This window comes from Cetorhinus maximus, chromosome 3 (assembly GCF_964194155.1).
Source record: "Cetorhinus maximus chromosome 3, sCetMax3.hap1.1, whole genome shotgun sequence".
In the NCBI taxonomy this organism is placed as follows: domain Eukaryota; kingdom Metazoa; phylum Chordata; class Chondrichthyes; order Lamniformes; family Cetorhinidae; genus Cetorhinus; species Cetorhinus maximus.
This window is the reverse complement of record NC_135881.1, coordinates 107999023-108022973: the sequence shown is the minus strand read 5'-3', so window position 1 is coordinate 108022973 and position 23951 is coordinate 107999023. Positions and strand designations below refer to the sequence as shown.

At 40.3% G+C, this 23951-nt stretch overlaps 1 protein-coding gene across 10 annotated transcripts in view; it reads right to left on the bottom strand.

The window, feature by feature from the left end:
• phf14 (PHD finger protein 14) overlaps positions 1–23951 on the bottom strand; it is a 313616-nt gene that overhangs the window by 141619 nt on the left and 148046 nt on the right. For 5 of the 10 annotated variants that reach the window (XR_013576193.1, XM_078538816.1, XM_078538820.1 and 2 more), the window contains 2 exons: positions 18499–18667; positions 11372–11407 (listed from right to left, as the gene is read on the bottom strand). Coding sequence is in view for 8 of the 10 variants with exons in the window: in XM_078538816.1 (XP_078394942.1) it covers positions 11372–11407; positions 18499–18667 (205 nt within the window). In the remaining 2 variants the exon portion in view is untranslated. The remainder of the gene's footprint in view (positions 1–11371; positions 11408–18498; positions 18668–23951) is intronic. The other 5 variants (XR_013576194.1, XM_078538817.1, XM_078538821.1 and 2 more) reach the window with 1 other exon arrangement.

Here is a 23951-nt window from a genome sequence, read left to right as displayed (position 1 = left end):
TCTATGATATGCCATCAGAACTGAGGAAAGGTATATATCTAATAGGGTTTGAATAAGTGAAGGTGAGGGCGGGGGCAGTGGTGCAGGAGGTTGCAGTCCAGGAAAACCTTCTTCATTTTATCTGGGATTTCTAACTCTGTTTTTACTGAATTATGTTTATTTTTACAACGTGCTACCTGCATGATTGTAGAGGTTTCATTCTTCAACAGTGCTTTTTTGCAGTAAGTGGTTTGGTTTTGTCTCCAAGTACATAATAATGCAACGGGTGGATGGCTCTGGCATGTATATTCTCAAAGCATTATCTGTTAAATTCATTTCACAATCCTCTAGATTGATATTGTGTATGCTCAAGGATCTTTCCAAATATTATGACTATGCAGCTATACTGACTATAGGAGTACATTCTCAGCATTTTCAGTGCTTTTATTTTTAAGAATAGAACATACTTGAGCTCCCTTCAGAGGTGAAGAAACCTGCTCAGACCAGAAATGCCCAAAATTTAATTTCAGGTCTGTGTTGAGTAACCTGATTACAAGCAGGGCAGTAGTAATAGTGCTATAACAGGCCACAGGGACCTGTAATACAGAAGGAAATCTCAGCCATCCTTTCTGCTCCTAATCATTATTCATACACCTTTGCAAGCAATGCACACGTAGACGTTTAGTGAGGGTAAGATTGGGCCTCCTGTCGTCGAATAATTGTTGACATTCATGGGTCAAAGCTTGTATACAACCAATGACCACTTGAGTGATGAATTGTACAATACGGAATCATAGCCTAGAAAGGAAGACAATGCTTTCAAGGACAAGAGAGCAGGAAAAAAAATTAGAGGAAATAATTAGCACAACACGGCAGTGAAAGGGACAGAGGAGCTACGATGGGGTGGGAGGGGGCAGAGGGGATGCCAAGGGAGGAGAGCAGAGAGGCTGCCAAGGGAGGGCGGTGTCAGAAAAGTTTCTGAGGGTGGGGAGCTTGGGGCTTGGGGGGAGGGGGGTCAGAGGGGCTTTCAAGGCATTTGGTGAGGGGGGGTGGGGAGCGGCTGCCAAAGGTGCCGGGGCCAGAGGGGCTGCCAGGAGACGTGTGGGAGAGAGGCTGCCAAGGGTGGGGGATGTGAGAGAGAGAGAACAAAAGGAATACTCTGCTTTCCTGGCTCCCAGTTAGCTAAGTCACTGAGGTAATGAATTCTTTGCAAACAAATGTGTAGTTTCTAACGTCAAGCTGCATAGGTTCTGGAGCTAATGCTACTGTATGGGGAAAATCTTGTGGATGTTATTGTAATAAACAGTGTTAAATGGGTAGTTTATTACTGAACAGTTTTATATCATAAGAAACATTTGCATTTGTGTAATCACACCTCATAGAGTTTCACATACTGTGAATTACTTGAGGGGTAGTGACTGTCCAAATGCCCCATATGTCAACACCAATATAGAAAGCAATGTTACTAATGCATCACCGAATAAAGGAGTTAGTGAGATGAAAAAAGAGATCCTGAAAACCAAAAAGTAGCCATTGAAAATCATAAGTAGTCCCCCAAGAAAATTTCAAGCAGCTGTCAAAAAAATATATTTTGACACGAGGGGTTATATATGTAGAGTCATAGAGTCACATTTGCAGCACAGTAGGTCATCGTTCGGCTGACTAAGTCTATGCCTGCTCCCCAGGGAGTCATCTGGTCAGTTTCGTTCCCTGCTCGATCTCCCTGTAGCCCTGCAAGTTTATTTACTTCAAGAGCTGATCCCATTTCCTTTTGAAATCATTGACTGTTTCTGTTTCCACCACCCTCATTGGGCAGCAAGTTCTAGGTCATTACTACTCACTGGGTAAAAAAGTTCTTCCTCAAATTCTCCCTGCATTTCTTACCCAAAATATTACATCTGTATCCCCTAGTTCTTGTACCATCAGCTAATGGAAAGAGATTTTTTGTTTACCTTATCTAAGCCTGTCATAATCTTGTACATACCTATTGAAGCACCCCATAATCTCCTTTGCTCCAAGGAGAGCAGCCCCAGCTTTTCTTACCCAACATTGTAACAAAACCACCTACATCCCTGGAGCAATTCTGGTAAATCTCCTCTGCGCCCTCTCAAGGGCATTCACATGTTTCCCAAAGTGTGGTGAGCAGAACTGGAAGCAATCCTCTAGCTGGGGCCTAACCAGAGCTTTCTAACAGTTCAGCACAACTTCCCTGCTTTTGTTCTCAATGTCTCCATTTATGAAGCTCAAGATCCCATGTCCCTCTATTCCTGCATACTCTTTAGAATTGTCGCATTAAATTTATATTCCACCTTCGACACCTTCTGTCAAAATGCATCACCTCACACTTCTCAATATTAAAGTCCATGTCCCGCTTGCCTGCCCATTTTGCTAGCCTATGTCCCATTGCAGGAAATTTGCTTCATCCTCACTGCTCATCACTCCTCCAAGTTTAGTGTCATCAGCAAATTTTGGAATTTTAAAGGTCCAATTTATATATAGTAAAGAAACAGTGGTCTTAGCACTGACCCTGGGGAATACCACTGTCCACTAGTCTGAAAGCAACCATCCACCACAACTCGCTGCTGTCTGTCCTTAAGTCAGCATTCATTTGAACACTAATCCTTTTATTTCAGAGGCTTCAATTTTGCTAAGCAGCCTTTTATGTGGCACCTTGTCAAATGCATTCTTAAAATCCATTTAGACAACATCTACCGCACAACAACATCTACAATATCTTCATCAACCTTCTCTGCTACTTCATGAAAAAATTCAACTTGATTAGTCAAGCACGATCTTGCCTTTTACAACTCCGTGCTGGCTCGCCTTAACTAACTCAAACCTTTCCAAGTGCCTGTTGATTCCACCAAACCCCCCCCCCCCCCCCACCAACCCCGATTATGGACTCCAAAACCTTAGAACTGGAGTTAAACTAACTAGCCTGTAGTTTCTAGGACCCTTGTTGAGTAAGGGTGTCACATTTGCAACTCTCCAATCTTGTCACCTCCCCCATATCTAGGAAAGATTAAAAGATTAAAGCAAACCTTTCCACTATCTCCATTACCGCTTCTATTAGCAATCTGATGCAAGCCATCTGGACCAGGGGACTAATCTACTCTAAGCATAGCCAGCCTTCCCAGCACCTCCTCCCTTTCAATTATCACACCATCCATTGCCTCCACTATGTCTACTTCTACTGATATTTTGTCAGATTCTTCTTTCTTAATAAACACCAATGCAAAGAACTTGTCTTGCCCTGTGCCTCTCAGCATATATAAGCTCTTTGTCCTTAATAGGACGCACTCCACCTCTTTCTACCCACTTTCTATTTACATGCTGGCAGAAGATTTTTGGGTTCCTTTTAATGTTAACCGCCATTCTATTCTCATACTCTCTTTGCCGGTCTTACTTTCCTCTTCACCTTCCCCTCTCAACTTATTGTATCTGACCTGATCCTCACTTGAAGAATTCACCTGTCATGCATCATACATTCTCCTTTTTTGTTTCATCATAATCTTTATCTCTTTTGTCATCCATGAAGCCCTGTTTTTGGCTTCCTTACCTTTTCTCCCTGTTGGAAGGTACTTAGCCTGTACCTGAAATATCTCTTCCTAAAAGATCCCCCCTTGTGCTGTTACAGTTTTTTATGTCAGTCTCAGGTTCCATTTTACCCTGGCTAGATCCCTTCTCATCTCATTGATATTAGCCCTCTTCCAATTTAGAAGTTGATATGAGATTGTTCCTTGCTCTTCCCCATTGCTAACTAAACATTATGATAGGGTGCCATTCTTACCCAAATGTTCCCCCGCAAAGTATAGTGCCCAGAATTGGGTACAATACTCCAACTGAGGGCAAACTAATGTTTTACATAAGTTTAGCACAACATCCTAGCTGTTGCACTCAATGCCTCCATCTATAAAGCCAACGATCATATACATTTTATTATCTGCTCTGTAACCTGCCCTTCCGCCTTCAAAGGTTTGTGCACCCAGGTCAGTGTCCTTGTACTCCCTTTGAAGTTGTACCATTTAGCTTTTATTGTTTCACCTCATTCTTCCTCCACCTCACTTTTCTGTACTGAAGCTCATGTGTCATGCATTCACCCATCCCACCAGGCTGTCTACATCCTCCCAAAGTTTATTACGATCTTTCTGTTTACTACACTACCAAATTTCATGCCATTTGCATATTTTGAATTTGTGCCTGTACCCACAAGTCCAACCATCTTCAGCTGCTTCATCAATGACCTTCCTTCCATCATAAGATCAGAAGCGGGGATGCTCAGTGACGACTGCACAATGCTCAGCACCATTCGTGGCTCGGCAGATACTGAAGCAGTCCATGTCCAAATGCAGCAAGACTTAGACAATATCCAGGCTTGGGCTGAGAAGTGGCAAGTAACATTCGCGCTACACAAGTGCCAGGCAACGGCCATCTCCAACAAGAGAGAATCTAACCATCACCCCATGACATTCAATGGCATTACCATCACTGAATACCCTACTATCAACATCCTGGGGGTTACCATTGACTAGAAACTGAATTGGACTAGCCATATAAATACTGTGGCTACAAGAGCAGGTCAGAGGCTAGGAATCCTGTGGCGAGTAACTCATCTCATGACTCCCCAAAGCCTGTCCACCATCTACAAGGCACAAGTCAGGAATGCGATGGAATACTCTCCACTTGCCTGGGTGAGTGCAGCTCCAAGAATGCTCAAGCAGCTCAACACCATTCAGGACAAAGCAGCCCGCTTGATTGGCACCCCACCCACCAACATTCACTCCCTCCATCACTGATGTGCAATGGCAGCAGTGTACACCATCTACAAGATGCAGGAGCTCATCAAGACTCCTTTGATAGCACCTTCCAAACCCATGACTGTTACCATCTAGAAGGACAAGGGCAGCAGATGCATGCACCTGGAAGTTACCCTCCAAGCCACACACAATGCTGACTTGGAAATATATTGCCATTCCTTCACTGTTGCTGGGTCAAAACCCTCAAACTTCCTCTTAACAGCACTGTGGGTACACCTACAGCATATTGACTACAGCGGTTCAAGAAGGCAGCTCACCAGCACCTTCCCAAGGGCAATTAGGGACGGGCAATTAAATGCTGTCCTAGCCAGCGACACCCATATCCCATGAATGAGTAAAAAAAATATGGCAGCAAACTTTCATATAGCAGGGTCCCACAAACAGCAATGAAACAATTAGATATTTGAACTTGGTGGCACTGATCCAAGGGAAAATGTTGGCCGGAAAGCAGAATTCCTCAGCTCTTAAAATAATGCAGTGGCCTCGATTTAACATCTCATCCAAAAGACAACATACCTCAGACAGTGCAGCACTCCCTCAGCACTGCACTGGGAGTGTCAGTCTGGATTACATGCTCAAGTCTCTGGATTGGAGCTTGAACTTCAACTTTTTGACTGAGAAGTTCCGCCACTTAAAATGCTCACATTTAAAAAGGGCAGCCACTGATGTCATCCAAAAAGCAATAACATTAGACATTTGCATTGAAGTCACTTACAAAGTTGCTGGTTATAGCTTTAAAAGCTCCATTTATTTCGAGAAGATACAGCTGTATTAGGGCGTATGCAATTTAATGAATTATCTTTCTTCTTCACGCTACTCATTGTAGAACTTTATTTCAATTAAACTCTGATTATATCAAGTTAAGTTAGGAGGATTCTGTGAATTGTAGGATTGAAATTTTTCTTGTCAGTCAGATTAGAGACAATTTTTTCCAGATGGAGTAATTTAGGCTCAGCAAAACATCCCTTCCCTGATCTATTTAAAAATGTGTAGTCAATCCAGTCATTGGCCAAAGAGCAGGCAGTGCAGAACTGGAAGCAATCCTGGTTTAAGTCACTCACTCGTGTTGTACACAGGCAGGAAATTGAAATTAGAGTGGGTAGCTTCTCCTATGCTGCAATATCAATGCTTCCATGAAATTGACCAATTGTTTAGATGGTCCCTGGTGGTTTTCCGTATTCATTTACTATGCAAAGAATTCCACCCCTCCTCTTCTGAGTCAGAAGGTTGGACTTAAATCTCCATTCCAAAGACTTGAGCACATAACTGAGGCTGGCACTCCCAGTGTAGTGTTGAGAAGGTGTTGTATTTTCTCAGGTAGTGTTTTTTGGATAAGACCTTAAATCAAGGGCTTGTCTGCCCTCTCAAGTGGATTTTAAAAAATCCCATGGCATTATTGTAGGATCCTGCTTTGTGAAGATTTGCTGCAGTGTGTCTATATTATAGCAGTGATTAAACTTCAAAAAGTACTTCATTTGCTATGAAGTTGAATCCTAGTCCTTGTTCAGTCCCAGTAATAGTTCTGGATTAAATTACAACAAGAGTATAAATCTACATCTATCTCTATATTTACTTTGTCTTTACATAACTCTTATCTGTATATCTTGCCTACAAAAGGAAGAGTTTTGATAAGATTGTGCGCTTAACAAAAATGTGAATGAAGGACCTTAACACACACATTACAATGCTAATCAGTTATAATCCACCGCCAGGTATAACAGGCAAATCATGTTTTCATTATTGCATCTGCCACTAGCGATGGGAACTTTACAATCGAGCAAGGTCGAACTCCATCTCATTAGCTGAGAACACCTCACAATAGTCCTATTCTTGTTCCAATGAAGAAAAACAAAACAAACAAATGTGATCCAAGTTGTATGTTCATATGTGTGTTCATGTGTTGGAAGATCGAAGAATGGCATTGGCGATTGTGGAGTTTTGTACTATGGTCTGGGCAGCTTCTCTATCAGCTGGAAGATAGCATCATGTACTCTCCAGTTCCTTGCAGAGGTTAGTTGCAACGTACAATACTCCTCTCTTTTACTTCAGCTTCAGAAAACACATATTTCTGAAACACAATAGCATATACGTATAGATATCCCATGCTAACAGGCAAAAATTATACAAAATTGTCAATGCCCAGAAGTCAAGCTGAATTTATCAAACTTCACAAAAATAGTTTGGCTGGATGCTTGACCATTTGCTAGTACAAAATAACGTTGGCACAATGTATGGAAAGAACTATACTGAAAGTTTCAATAAAATAAATCTGCACAAGCCAACCATTGTATTGGGGTTATCATCTTTTGCATTCACATTATTAGATTAGGAAATAGAAAAGCTGCAGTTAATCGGTGTATGGGGAAGCATGGTAAACTTAAAAAAAAATAAATGTAGACCAGTTTCAAGAAAAAAGCTCTTTTTCTTTTGATAACATTAAAAGGGTAAGGGAAATATTAGGGAAGTAACCTTGGATATATTAACAACATTATGCAACAAAATGCACCTTGTTTTTATGAAAAGATGTTAGCTCTGACATTAAAGATAAATAATGAACCTTTAAGTAGAATTGAATTAAGCTATTCTGCACCATGTTTCGACATTTTTAAATGCACATCTTACCATTTGAAGCTGAATGTAAAAATAACATGGCTGTCACTATCTTTTTATCTCCCAGTGTTCACAAGCCCAAAGGAGGATCCATGTAACCTCAGCCAAATGTCTGAGACTGCACAGTGCCTCCTAAAACAGTGGATCTGAGGTGTTTGGCAATGCCAAGACAAAAATAACTGTTTGGGATTTACTCTCTTTGGGGAAACAACGTCAAAACTTATTTCATTAGCATTACACCACCTTGTTCCTTGATGCCTTTTAAAAACTTATTAAAAAATGTTGCTTTAAAGCACCACTCAAACGTAACAGCATGCAATCCCCTCCTGAATCCTTTATGAAAAATGGTCAACATCAAAATCTTGAAATGAGACACAGGGTAAGAAAGTCATTACAGCACCTAAGGAGTTACCAAATCTTTAGAAAAAAATGAATCTTATTTAAGTCTAGGTTCATTCTGTAAAAGTTTCTTAACTCTCTGCCTTTGTTGCTTTTTTATTTATTTCATGATGACCTGTATGAAAGTGAATTCACATGACTTTCCCATTCACCATCCTTTCCTCAGCTTGGTTTAATGTGGCCAAGTTCAAGAATTAACCATATATGAAGTAAAAACATGAAACCATTTCTTCGCACTCTTATGGCACAGGGCACCGGATTGCCAATTCCATTTATGACCATTGTAGAATAGTTATCTCAAAGAAAATTCAATAGGTGATTGCCAGATGATGTTGGCGGGACAAACATATTTCTAACAAGTCAACACCAGCCTCTTTCTTAAGAGTTTCAAAAACTTAAGCTTTTATATTGAAAGTGCTCAAATAAAATAATGCTACGCATCAGTGCCATGTATATTGTGTGTAATGGCCTGTACTTCAAATGCTACAAAAGTTAATTCTGCTGTTGCAATAATCTGAGTGGTTCACCTATATACTTGATACAGTGAGCTGGGCAAAATGTCAATCTCATTTGTAAGGTATAAAAATAATTTAAGGAAAGGTTAGAAGAAATTTATTTACTGAAAGATTTTGGTTAGAATCTGAATTCTCCATCCTAAATTGCTCAAGCAGGTTCCATAAATAGTCTTAAAAAGAAACTGAATATATGCTTGATCAGGAATACTAAAAAGGTATAAGGAACAAACAGAAGGGTGGCTTTAGACTGAGGGCTCATGTGGAGAAAAATGGCAAGACAGAACTGATGAGCCAGATGGCCAGTTTCCTCTGTGATTTCCCTAATTCAGCAACCAGTTATGCAGTACCATTATTGTTTACAAAGACCAAGGTAATTCACAAATCAAAGAAAGAAAACAAAAGTCATGCCACAGAACAATAAGAAAGTTTCAGCGAAGAAAGAGCTAAATTAGGGGTAGAATTGGCAATATTGCAGAGGTGGATATTCAAAGTCTTGTGATGGGTAGAGTAGAATCAGCACACAGCATAGCAGGCAGCTATTTTGCCCGTTGATTGAATGTCAGCTCTCAAGAGCAATTCAGCTAGTCGCACTCCCCCACCCTTTCCCTGTAGCTCTGCAATTTTCTCTCTTCAGGTGCTTATTCAATTCCCTTTTGAAAGCCACAAATGAGTCTGCCTCCCCTCTCTGGCAGTACACTGCAGCTCTTAACCACCCACTGCATAAAAAAGCTTTTCCTCTTGTCATTGTTGTTTCTTTTGCCAAATACCTTAAATCTGTGTCCTCTAATGCTCAATCCTTTTTTTTCTCTATCTACTCTGTCTAGACCCTTCATGATTCTGAACACCTCTATCAAATCTCCTCTCAACACTTCTCTAAGAGGAGTAAACCAAGCTTCTGTCACTCACTGCTCAGCTACAGACCACACTCTTCATGAATAGGTAAAGAATAAGTAAAGAAAAAATTCTAAGTAGCAAGAACTGGATGATGGTGGAAAACTGTTCCAGATTCCCCAACATAGATTGAAGAATGCCACAGAACATGGAGCTCATGTTCTCTAGGATAATAAGTTACAGATGTGCAACTGTGAGGGGATTAATTGAGAGATATGTGATTGGATTCTTACATGCAGGAATGCCAAGGGATAGTTTCTTCTTGCTGATAATCCTTACTGAAAGCTTATACAGTCTGTTCCCCACTACAGGCATCTTGCTCACTGGCAGAATACAGTATTTATCCTACTATTCTGAACAAAAAAATTATAGCTTCAAGAGTTATTTGGTATTTAGGGGTCAGAACTGGTCAACAAAAATCATTAAAAAGCCCGTCTTGTGAATTAATATTGGAATTGGAAAGGGCAACAGTACTGGTTTTCTGTACAGAGCATGGCAGCATGCTGTGAATTTGTTTTTTTTATTCATTCATGGGATGCTGGTGTTGCCGGCAACACCAGCACTTATTGTCCATCACTAATTGCCCATGAGAAAATGGGAATGAGCCACTTTCTTGAAATGCTACAGTCCATGTGGGTGCATCCACGGGTGTTGCTGGGGAGGGAACTCTGGGGTTTTGAGCCATCGACAGTGGAGAAAACAGTGATACAGTTCCAAGTCAGGATCATTTGTGACTTGAAAGGAAACTTGCAAGTGGTGGTAGTACCATGTGTCTGCTGTCCATGACCTACAAAGTGGTAGGGAATGTGGATTTGGAAGACGTTTTCTTTTTTTTTTCCACAGGATGTGGGCATCACTGGCTAGGCCAGTATTTGCTGCCCATTCCTAATTGGCCTCGAGAAGGTAGTGGTGAGCTGCTTTCTTGAACAGCTGCAGTCCATGTGCTGTTGAAGGAATCTTGGCAAGTTGCTGCAGTGCATCTTGTATATGATACATATTGCTGCCACTGTGCGCTGGCAGAGGAAGGAGTGAACGTTTAAGGTGGTGGATGAGTACCAAACAAGCGGGCTGCATTGTCCTTGACTGTGTCAAGCTTCTCGAGTGTTGCTGCAGGCACACTTGTCCAGGCAAGTGGACAGTATTCCATCACATTCCTGGATTGTGCTTTGTAGATGGTGAATAGTCTTTGGGGGGTTAAGTGAGCTGCTCGCCTCAGAATTCCCAGCCTCTGACTTGTTCTTGAAGCTACAACATTTATATGGCTGGTTCAGTTCAGTTTCTAGTCCCCCAAGGATGTTAACGGTGGAGGATTCAGTGATGGAAACACCGGTGAACATCAAGGGGAAATGGTTAGATTCTCTCTTGTTGGAGGTGGTCATTGTCTGGTACATGTGTGGCATAAATGTTATTTGCCATCTATGAGCCCAAGTCTGAATGTTGTCCAGGTCTTGCTGCATGCAGGCATGGACTGCTTCAGTGTCTAAGGGATTGCGAATGATACTGAGCACTGTGCAATCATCAGTAAACATCCTCACTTCTGACCTTATTTTGCAAGGAAGGTCACTGATGAAGCAGCTGAAGTGATCGGACCTAGGACACTATCCTGTGGAACTCCTAAAGTAATATCCCGGGCTGAGATAATTGGTCTCTAACAACCACAACCATCTTTGTGCTAGGTATGACTCCAAACAGTGGAGAGTTTGCCCCAATTCCCAAGATTCAGTTTTGTAGTAATTCCTTGACGTTACACTCAGTTAAATGCTGCCTTGATGTCAAGGGCAGTCATTCTCGCTTCACCTCTGGAATTCAGTTTCTTCGCCCATGTTTGGACCATGGCCGTAATGAGGTCTAGAGTCAAGTAATGCTCCTGGTGTAACCCAAACTGAGGATCTGTCAGCAGGTTATTGCTGAGTAAATGTTGCTTGATAGCAATGTCAACATCATTCATCATTTTGCTTACAATTAACAGTAGACTGATGGAGTAGTAATTGGCCGGATCGTTACAATATCAGAAGAGGGCGTACTAAAAAAAAAATCCTTCAGAAACTCTAGGAGGAAATTCCTTGGTCAACAGCTTTTGTATTTGCCAGAGGTATATCAATAGGAAGATTTGTGGTCAAAGCCAACTGTTTTTGTTGTGAATTTGGTATAGATTCTTACCATTGATGAGCATGTGGTTCTTGCATCAGGCAGTACCTGTTAATAGTATTGAAGAATTCTATTCAGAACACGAAACATTTTCAATGCAACATTACTCTGTTATTTCCAATGATGAGCAACTTCAGAATCTGAAGGTTGAGTAGGGTTGTTACCAGCACTGGAGTATATAAGCCACCGAGGAATCAAAGCACATATGAAATACGAATCACAAATAATCCTTATAAATTTGGAATTCCAGATTTTGCAATACTCATTATGTGGTGTGGCATAAGTTGAAAGTGGAATTGTAAGTTCTCCATACGCAAAGCTTCGAAAATAGTACCAATAGTATAAAGACACATCTAAAAAGAGAAATATGTTGCCAAAGCTTTTCATCTTGCACTCATTAGGACAAAGACGAGAATGCCAAATTTCAAACAATCACAACAATTTAGACTACAGAAGAAAAGGGTGCTGATTGGTTGGCAAATCAACTCTGATTGGCCAAGGCATTGCTCTACAGCAAGCAACGGGGAGCAATAGGCTCCCAGGCAATTCAAGAATGGCACAATGTTTGAACATATTCTTCTATTTTGCAGATAACTGGTCTCTGCTGTTATGTGATGTATTAGTCCATTGACTTGTAGTCAGACTGCAAGCAGCAGTAGTAGAAATTAGATGTACAATACTTAGTCTCCCGGTTAACTCTTTATATAGTCTTATCCTCAAATAAAGAAGCTACGTTATTGTTTCACCAATTCTTGAAATGGTTGGTACATTTACGTCAAAAAGAAGAACGTAACATGCTGGCAGGGTGCCAAGATTACAATGCCTACTAGCCAAAACACAAGGCTACGATTGTACTGGGTAATTCCATGGTCATATCCAACACTCTAAGCCATCTACCTAACATCTCCCTAGATCTGTAAGTAGATCTTCTGGACACTGAAATAGAATATGTTCAGCATGTTGACCTTATGCATTTTGGCCAATCGAAGTGCAGTAGGAAACATCCAATGATCTTGTACTACAGCAACTTTGGAAGACAGTGACTGACGGATGGCCAGAGTCCTTCCAGGATGTTGCAGAGGCTGTAAGACTATTTTGGCCCTTTACACATGAACTTGGAATATCTCAAGGAGTCATCTTTAAAGAAAAGCAAGTTGTCAATCCAGGTTCACGCGACCTGATAGCCTCCAATAGTTGCACGAGGCACACATGGGAATTAATTGAACCAGAAGATTGGCCAGAAAGACGGTATATTTGGCCAGGAATCCACAAAGACATTGAAAAGGTTGTGAAGGAATGTAAAGTATGTCAAACCTTCATGTCAAGCAACCAGAAATTGCCTCACGAGGTACCCACACATACATGAACCAAACTCGCAACTGCCTTCTTCAGCGTCCACGGAGGTGATTTTTTAAATGTAATGGATTATTTCTCCAAATTTCCCATCATCTGTCAATTACATGACACATATAGTGCAGCTATTGCAGACACACTAAATTTGATCTTCAGTCTCTTTGAGGCACCAGAGGAGGTTGTTTCCGACATGGACCCCAGTACACTGGATGGCCCTTTAAAGCGATGTGTGAAGTGGGGAGTCAACCGTGTCATGGCACTTCATCACCGCATTACCCCAGATCCAATGGAATGGTGGAATGTATAATTTAAACAGTAAAACTCTTAATCACGAAGTGCAGTCAAACAAAACTCAATCTACACATGGTCATGTTGTATCTTAGAACGACACAGTTCAGTGTGATCACTCCCTCAACTGCAGAATTGTTATTCAGCAGACAAGTGCAGACAAACCTCCTGTCATCACTCTCAGGTACTCCCAGGAGCATATGATGCATTACTCAGAAACAGGGGAAGATGAAAGGTGCCCATGACCACATGCAGGAAATGAGCTACTCAACCTGAACACCAGACAGATAGTTTGAGTACAACACCCAACTGAAGGCACCCGAAATCCAACAGAAATCATCAGCATAAAAGCAAAATACAGCGGATGATGGAAATCTGAAATAAAAACAGAAAATGCTGGAGAAACACAGCAGGCCTGCTAGCATCTGTGGAGAGCGAAACAGAGTTAATGTTTCAAGTGCATATGACTCTTCATCACAGCTAAAGAGAAGTAGAAATATGATAGATTTTATACTGTTTAAGAGGGGGTGGAGCAGGTGTAACGAGATAGGTGGTCAGGGATAGGTGACAGCTAAGGAGAGATTGACAAAGATGTCACGGACACAAGACAAAGGGAGTGTGGATGGTAGTGGTGAAGAGTAAAGAAGGTGCTGAGAGTGGCATAAAGGTAAAATAGCAAAAGGTGTTAATAGCAGAACAAAGGTCAACACTCACGAAAGCAAAACATAAAAACAAGTGACAAATGGCCCTGTGGTGGGCATGGTTTGGGGGAAAAGGATTACAAAATGAACAAATCATTAACTATAAAAAAAAATTCATAATAAATATACAAAAAAAATGAATAAATAAAAATTGGATAAAAAAGAGAGACAAGAGGGAGGAGAGAGTTCATGGTCTGAAGTTGTTGAACTCAATGTTAAGTCTGGAAGGCTGTAAGGTGCCTAATCGGAAGATGAGGTGCTGTTCCTCCAATTTGCGTTGGGCTTCACTGGAATATTGCAGCAGGCCAAGGACAGACATGTGGGCAAGAGAGCAGGATGGTGTGTTGAAGTGTCAAGCAACAGGAAGGTCTGGATCATGCTTGTGGACTAAGCAAAGTTGTTCTGCAGAGCAGTCATCCAGTCTGCATTTAGTCTCCCCAATGGAAAGGAAACCGCACTGGGAGCAGCTAATGCAGCAGACCAAATTGAAGGAGGTGCAAGTGAGGCGCTGCTTCACCTGAAAGGAGTGTTTGGGGCCTTGGACGGTGAGGAGGGAGGAGATAAAGGGGCAGGTGTTGCACCTTCTGTGATTGCCCGGGAAGGTGCTGTGGGAAGGGGATGGGGAGTTGGGGGGTGCTGGAGGAGTGGACCAGGGTATCCCTGAGGGAACGATCCCTACGGAATACTGACTGGGGGGCTGAAGGGAAGATGTGTTTGGTGGTGACATTATGCTGGAGTTGGCGGAAATGGCGGAGGGTGATCCTTTGAATGCGGAGGCTGGTGGGGTGAAAAGTGAGGACAAAAGGGACCCTATCATGGTTCTGCAAGGGAGGGGAAGGAGTGAGGGCAGGGGGCAGGAGATGGATCGGACTTGAGGGCCCTGTCAAACACAGTTGGGCAGGGGGGGGGGGAGAGAACCTCGGTCAAGGAAAAAGGAAGATTTTTTTTTATGTTTAATTGTTTGTTCATTTTGTAATCCTTTTCCCCAAACCCACCCTCCCCCAAAGGGCCATCTGTCTCTTATTTTTATGTTTTGCTTTCATGAAAGCTGACCCTTCTTCTCCTATTAAAACCTTCTGCTACCTTACCTTTATGCCACTCTCAGCACCTTCTTTACTCTTCATCACCACCATTAATGCTCCCTTCGTCTTGTGTCCATGATATATTTATCAATTTCTCCTTAGCTGTCACCTATCCCTGACCTTCTATCTTGTTCCACCTGCTCCACCCCCTCTTAAACAGTAAATCCATCATATGTCGACTTCTCTTTAGCTCTGAAAAAATCTTACGGACTCAAAATGTTAACTCTGTTTCTCTCTCCAGCAACCATCAGCATATGCCCAGAACCAAGATCGTATCCAAGTATGAATACCAAATGGCATGACAGTGTAATGAAACAGATGCCAAATCAGGACATTATCACAACTAGAACCACAGAGCAGTCCTATTGAAAACAGAAAATAGTCTAAGACGCAACACAAACAAAGCACCCCTAACCAGCATTGTGAAAACATACGGCAGCCTCCAAAGATCACCGTAACTAAGTCTGGTCAGATAAGCAAACCATTGATGTGTTTCAGAGACTTGTAAATTTATTGCTCTGTGTTGAAGTACATTTAGACACCATTTTATTTTATTTTGTTGTCATGTGAATACTTTGATTCTTTAAAGGTAATCCTTTAGTTAGAAAAAGGGGGACGTTGTATTATGATGCGCATGCCCCTATAAAGGAGTATGTTAAACTACTGTCAACCATTATTACCTCTATAGGGTGTGATGTATTAGTCCCATGACTTGTAGTTAGTCTGCAAGCAGCAGTAGAAGAGATTAGATGTACAATACCTAGAATCCCAGTTAACTCTATCTGTATATAGTCTTAACTTCAAATAAAGAACCCACATTATTGCTTCACCAATCCTGGTGTATGATTGGTACGTTTATGTCCAAAAGAAGAATGTTACATCTGAGCTTGAATGCATGTTGCTTCCACCTGTTATGACACGGCAGGTGGTATTTGCCAGGCTGATCAAATCCACAAGGGAAACTTGGCCACGCTATCACAACGGTTTTGCAATTTGTATTTATTACGAGAAGGTTTTTGCACTGAACTCAGAAGTAACAAGTGAATTAACACCTTTAGAGGTTTTAAAAATTAAATTAAAACATCAACAAAAAAAGACTTAAAAACATACACAAGATTACAATTACACGGTTACATAGGATGATAATAATTCTCAAAATTCCCAGTTAACCAGACTCCCAACTACACACCCTCTTTAAGGCAGCTGCCCAAAATAGATATTAAATTTATAGCGACAATCTAGCAAGGTTATCGCGAGCGCCTACTCGACAGTGGAATTTCAAAGGCTTTTAACACAACTTTGGTTAGTGGAACAGCAAACTTCTACAGGATGGCTAGGGCCTTTTCCCCTAGTCTGTTTCACATGGTGTACCTTTCAGATATTACACGGCCACACCCCCATAGCCTTCCAATCCTTCTTTAGATATATTTCTTCCTCTTTAGTCTGCAAATCCCATTGCTCCCACATCTTTGCAATTTACTTTTCCCATAATATAATTTTTTTAATGTTGTCATTATGGCCAGCATTTTTGGGAAAAATCAATGTATTAACCTGCCTTATTTATCTTGTTAGTTCTAAACATCCCACCATGTCTCTTTGAAAACCAAACAACTCTCCACTTATCTTAAAATGCAAATTTCATTTGTACCCTATTTGCTGAGACTTTATCCAAGTTCACTCGATAGCATTTCACATGCCCTTGTACACCTAACCCTTTTGATAGACTGCAAGGTTGAAGTTATCGGTTTCTAATTTAATTAATCAGCCACACAGACAGAACCATCCATACACATAAAAACATAAGCCTACTTTACCATACCCCACAATAATACTCTGAAAAATGTGATAGCTTCGTGACACAGCAAGTGTAAATCAGCCAAGTTACAAGCTCGGCTGATTATCTTAAATTGGTTGTTAGTGCAGCTATTAGCGCATTCAGGATTGTTCAACAAATGTTGCCCAATCATGGACTTGCATCTAACAGTAAATATTTTGTTCTAGATTTTGTAAATGCGGGTTGGTTGAGTACGCTCTGTACTCTGCCTATTACGAGCAACTGAAGGAACATGTTGTTTGTATGCACAACAAGCAGGCCACTTCACGCTGCCAATATGCAAATCACGCTGCCAATATGCAAGTATGGCAGGTGGTATTTGCCAGGCTGACCAAATGCACAAGGGATACTTGGCCATGCTATCCCAATGGTTTTGCAATTTGTATTTATTACAAGAAGGTTTGTGTACTGAATTCAGAAGTAACGAGTGCATTAACACCTTCAGAGATTTTAAAAATTAAATTAAAACATTAACAAAAAAAAAATACCTAACTGTATAATTGTAATCTTATCTAAGAGGATAACAATTCCCAAAATTCCCAATTAACCAGACTCGCAATTTACACCCTCTTTAAGGCAACAGTCCAAAATAGATTTTAAATTTATAGTGACAATCCAGCAGGCCACTAACAGGATGCTGTCACCAGTTCAAAAAGATGTTCTGCCTACTGCACAATTAAGCAATGCGGTGTTTGAATTTCAATATAGGTGCAATGCCAGGTATGTAGGCCATATGCCCCAATCGTTGGCTAATTAAATCAAAAAGCATGATCCTACGGTTATATGTAAATATGTAATAAGCAGAATACAGACTGTACTCAAACAGCCCTCACTTGGAAAACCCAAAATAAAACACCTACTGTTAGAAGTGATTCCGTGATGGGGTAGCATTTGCTGCAAAATTCTGAATGTGATACACTAACAACCAATTTAAGATAATCAGTCAAACTCATAACATGGCTGATTCATAATTACTGGAAGCAACATACATTCATATGCAGGGACCAATTCTCTCCAAACAAAAGGAATATATCCAAGCTTCATGTCTTATTTGAATTACCCGGGAGCTTGTAGCCTATAGTTTCTCATTGCTTTCTCTATGCAACGCCTCAGCCAAATCAGTCAAGTTGCCAACCAGTCAGCACTCTTGTAGCAAAAATTACTGTGGTTGCTTGAAATTCAGCCTGTTTGCATTTATCCCGATGAGTGCAAGATGAAAGGTTTCAACAACATGTCTCTCTTCCAGCAATAAACATCTGAAGTTCTAGTCAAATCACTTGAGTTCTCACCTTTTCATATGGACTGGTATGACTCTCTAAAATAAGCAGCAAGTATGTGTTTCATCACTGAATGTAACATATTGGTGAATATAAAATTGAAGTTAACAATTATTCTAAAATATGATATCACGTCATTATCAAAATCATGGAAAAAAAAGTGCTACTTTATTTTTCAACTAATAAATTCCATAACATCCATTTCTGCTCAGTCATGGCTGAATAATGCGTATTTCACATCAAACAGTGCTACTTACTTTGGTAGGAATCCTTCCACCAGCTCCTAGTGTCCCTTCTATTAAGGCACACACAAAAATTATCTTAAATTCCAAATTTCCTTCAAGAAATTTGGACCATGCAGTAGAACTCAACAAATAATTTTAGCCACATTAAAATGCATGCAAAACACACATTGTCTTTCTTTCTATGAATTGGATAAACGTAATACATGACAAGCATTCAATAAGCAACTATTTCCACGTAGAAGAATTTTTTGATACATCATTTTGGAATAAATTGATTACACCATTATGTAACCCCTATATCATAACTTATGGCATAGGAAAGGCACAGGAAAGCGATACAAGAGGAGGGATTAAGTTACCATATTTTTGTTCATGATCTTCTTTGGTTCAATCACAATATCCAATGGAGTGAACTTCACAGGTTCCTTAATCTGCCTCCTTGATCTCTTGGTCCCATCTGGTAAAGTTTCCATGGTAATATCTGCTTCCAAATCACTACTACCTGCTTGGTCGCATTCAGAACACTGCCTGCAGGACAAAACAGATTAAGTGTGTTATGACGTGGCAGATGATGTATGCCAGGCAGATCAAATCCACGAAGGAAACTTGATCATGCGGTCACAACTGTTTCTCAATTTGTATTTTATTTCGAGATGCATGCCCTGAATTCAGAATAAGACTACCACGACTTCAGAGGTTTTTAGAAAACTAAATTAAACATTAACAAAAATGATTTCAAGCACATACGCAGGTCTACAAATTGCTATGATAATAACTCTTAAACCCCCAATTAATCTGGCTCCCAGTTATGCCTCCGTTAGGGCAACAGTAAAAAATAAATAGATTTAAACAGATCCAGGCAAAGCAACACAATATCCTGAACAGTCGAATTCAAAGTGAGTTTTCTCAGCTTCAGTTCCTGTAGACAGTAACTTGATGCACAGAGGCTTGAGGCTTTTCACACGAGTTAGATCTTAGAATGCCTTCTCCCTGTCACATAACCTCATCTCTTTCATACATGTTTGTCCCTTTTTAATGCAAATTCCATTGTTCCGATGTCTTTGCAACTTTACCTTTCTCATAATATAAATCTTTTCGTAGTGCTCTTTTTATCAGTAACCTTTGGGAAAAATAAACACACTGTTTGACTTAACCTCTTCTAGCTAGGTGTAACATCCTATCATCTCTGAACTTCAAACTACCCTAATTTATCTATAAATGCAAATTTTCCTCATACCTCACATTCTAAAACTTCAACCATGTTTACGTATTTAATATTTCAAACCTAGCTTCTTATTGATGACTCAAAAGCCTCCAGACCAGCTGTCTACAATTCAATTAAACCCCCTACACACAGATGCACACAGAGAAACTATCCAAACCCCACTATTAACCTACTGTTACAATAAATCATAATATTATAAGAACTATTATACTTTCATGAAAAGTGTAGTACAAAATTTATTTGGACTGGCTCCACAAATACTATGTCTACAATAGCAGATCAGAAGCTGGGTATTCTACAGCAAGAGACTCATCTTCAAATTCCCCAAAGACTTTCCACCACCTAAAAGGCATAAGTCAGGAGTGTGAAGGATTAATCTCCACTTGCCTGATTAAGTACAGCTTTAACAACACTCGAGAAGTTCAACACAATAAAGGAAAATACAGTCTGTTTAATTGCATCTGATCCACCACCTTAAACTTTCACTCCCTCCACTACCAGCAAAACATAACTACAGTGTGTAACATCCACTGCAGTAACCTGCCAAGGCTCCTTCAAGAGCATGTTCCAAACCCATGATCTCTACCACCTAGAAGAACAAAGACAACATATGGGAACACCACCACATGCAAGTTCCCTTCCAAGTCACATGCCTCCCTGACTTGAAAATATAACCCCTTTCTTGCATTGTCACTGGATCAAACCATAAGACCATAAGACATAAGACCCCTGGGATTTCCTCCCTCAGAGCACCATGGGGGCATCTTCACCATATGGCCTGCAGCAGTTCAAGGCGGCAGCTCACCACCTTCTCAAGCACAATTAGAGTTGGGCAATAAATGCCAGTGACAATCCTTACAGGTGACACTCATGCCCCATGAATGAGTTTTTAAAAAGACCAAAAAGAATTGGTAGAATTGCATAACCTTTTTGCATGGAGTTTTAACATTTGGCTACAGAGCTCTCTCTCTTAAGGCCAAGTGCGACTATCCATCAAGCTTTTCTACTGATGGTAATTGGGTTACATGTTTCTACCTTGAAAACATTTAGTCAATACTGCAAAGCTGGCAGTTGGCAAGACAAGCTCATTTTGACAGCTGGTCACAGTTATCAATGCATTTTTCATTTCCATTTCACAGTCTTTTGAGTATCCTGAAAAAAGACACATTTCATACCTATCTGAAACAGGGGAGAATTGTTAAAGGAAACTGGTCAATTCCTTTGAACACAGAAGTATGAGTGAACAGAAATTCACTCAATGATTCAGAACTAAATGAAGTACATAAAAGATTAAAAGATGAGACACTTCTCCCCTTGAGGCTTCTTAACTGGAACATAAACCATGTATCTCCAAATAGGTCAAGGCCCATGACAAATTCAATCATGCCTAGCTTATAAATATGTTTTAAAATCTCATGAACCACAAAGAAAAGGGCTAGGAACTTTCAAAAGAATCACAGTTTTTTGGATAGCTTTAGACATTTATACACTTTCCATTACGCTCCAAAGGGATTCATAAAGACACAACAAAGATGAAAAAGAACAATCAATAAAACTCAATTTCTCTACAATAATCTTATCTTGCAGTGTGTGCTCAGGCTAATTAAAAGTGAAACCTAAGTTGGTGATCAGCACAGCTCAAGCATGAAATTCACAACAAGAACAGATGCCAGTTCTACAAAATAGGATTTATATTCACCTAGCACACATTACTACCCATGCACCAAGGTTACCTTTCTGTAGAGTATTTGTTTGTTTATAAATAATGGTCATATATAAAGAAATAAATTAGAACAAATTTAGAACAAAAATAGTGTTTTCTTCTAATAAGAGTAAATGAAAAAAAGAAAAGTTCTCTATGGAGAATTTCAAGTCTCATTTATATACAATATACAAAAATATGACCATACTGATCTGGAACCTTAAAAGTAATGCTATAATTTTATAATACCCACAATTACGATACTATAATACCCTTAATTTATTCAGCTGGCTGCATGTTTTAAGTGTCTAAAGGACTACTAAGCTCTCATCACTTAATGACTTACTTGTATACACACAAACACATGTGCGTGCACGCACTCTCACACACACACACACACACACACACACACACACACACACACACACACACCTAAAATCATTACATTTTTGAAATAATTAAACTATATTACCAAAGTCCAATTTGAACAGGTACAAATAATTCACAATGTCAGATATGCTCTTGAAAATCATTCGCCCGTCAGCAGCACTAAGGTATTGAGTAAAGGTTAAGCTTCATGTGGCATACTTTGCAGTAATTTCATGAAGTATTTACAACTAATCTAACATCTCTAACAAAAACATCCATAACATATCCCTTTTAAAATATATTTTTGATTGCTTAATTTCTGAGATCTCCTCCACAGCCAACTCTGCATGTCATATCTCATAAGACCTCCTTGTGGCACACTTCTCCTCTTCCTATTGTATGATTAAACATTTTATCCATTTTAGCCCCTTCAAACAAAATTTCATTCTTGGATTTGTTTTTTTTTACTGTTTGCTGGTTGAATTTTCATGGTTATTAACAGATATGCAAGGGAAAAGTAATGATATATGAAAACAGAACTTAATACCGGAATACCTACATGGTGCCTTTATACTTACCAGTTGTGTTAAAGAGCAGTACGATCAGATACCTGGAAACTGCTCGCTCTTTCAGTTGCCAGGCACAATTTGGCAATTGAGACTTAGGCAGAGGGAAAAAGCAAATATGAAAATCTATTTCTACACTAAAATATTTGTGTCTGTACATATGTAACAACTGAGTTTTTCAATTATCCAACTTGATTCCATAGCTTTATTGAGGAATCATGAAGGGAAATATGTGAAAAGGGGCCATCCAATGTGGGGACATTCATGACAGTCCATAATGCAACAGCTGATAATGCAATGATAATGCAGTCCATAATGCAAGTGCTGCTGAAAACAACAAAATTAAACAAATATTATGAATTCTTCAATATTTATGAACTTTGCACACTTCAATTTTCCAACCACCAATTAAAAGCCCAGCCCGGCCCAATAAATAGGAACTGACCTTCACATTCCATTTCAAGCAGTGCTTTATATTGAAGGCCCAATTAAGAATCGAATAAATAAAAACAGAAAATTCTGAAAACACTCAGTGTCATAGAGTCATAGAAGTCTACAGCACAGAAAAAGGCACTTCGGCCCATTGAGTCTGCGCCGGTCAAACAAGTACCTAACTATTCTAATCCCATTTTCCAGCACCCCAGGCCCAGAGCCTTGTATGCCATGGCATCGCAAGTGCACATCCAAATACTTCCTAAATGTTATAAGGGTTTCTGGCTCTACCATCCTTGCAGGCAGAAAGTTCCAGATTCCCACCACCCTCTATGTGAAAAAATTCTTCCTCACATCCGCTCTAAACTTCCTGCCCCTTACCTTAAATCTATGCCCCCTGGTTATTGATCCCTCCACCAAGGGGAAAAGTTCCTTCCTGTCTACACTATCTATGCCCCTCATAATTTTATACACCTCAATCACGTCCCTCCTCAATCTCCTCTGCTCCAGGGAAAATAACCCCAGTCTGTCCAATCTCTCCTCATAACTAAAACTCTCCAGCCCAGGCAACATCCTGGTAAATCTCCTCTGCACTCTCTCTAGTGCAATCACACCCTTCCTATAATGTGGATTCCAGAACTGCACGCAATACTCTAGCTGTGGCCTTACCAGCGTATTATATAGTTACAGCATAACCTCCCTGCTCTTATATTCTATGCCTCGGCTAATAAAGGCAAGTATTCCATATGCCTTCTTAAACACCTTATCTACCTATCCCGCTATCTTAAGGGACTGGTGGACATGCACATCAAGGCCCTCAGCTCTTCGGTACTTCCCAGGGTCCTACCATTCATCGTGCATTCCTGTGCCTTGTTTGCCCTGCCCAAGTGCATTACCTCACACTTATCTGGATTAAATTCCATTTACCACTGGTCAGCCCATCTGACTAGCCCGTCTATGTAATTTGATTGAATTTTTCAAAGAGGTGACCAGGTGTGAAGATGAGGCTAATGCATTTGACGTAGTCTACTTGGACTTCAGCAAGGCTTTTGATAAGATCCTGCATGGGAGACTGATAATGAAGGTAAGAGCCCATGGCCAGAGAGGTATTGAAAGTTATTGCCAGCGCCCCTGCTATCTCCTCCCTTACCTCACTCAACAGCCTGGGATACATTTCATCCGGGCCAGGAGATTTATCTACTTCAAAGCCTGCCAAGCCACTTAGAACCTCCTCCCTTTCCATGCTAACTTCTTTAATTATATCACAGTCCTTCTGCCTGATTTCCATACCCACGTCGTCCCTCATGCTTGTGAACACCGACACAAAGTATTCATTTAGAACCTTACCTACATCTTCTGTGCTCCACACACAAATTATCACTATGATCCTTAATGGGCCATACTCTTTCCCTAGTTATCCTCTTACTCTTAATGTACTTGTAAAATGACTTTTGATTTTCTTTATTTTACTTGCCAATGTTTTCTCATGCCCCCTTTTTGCTCTCCTAATATCCTTTT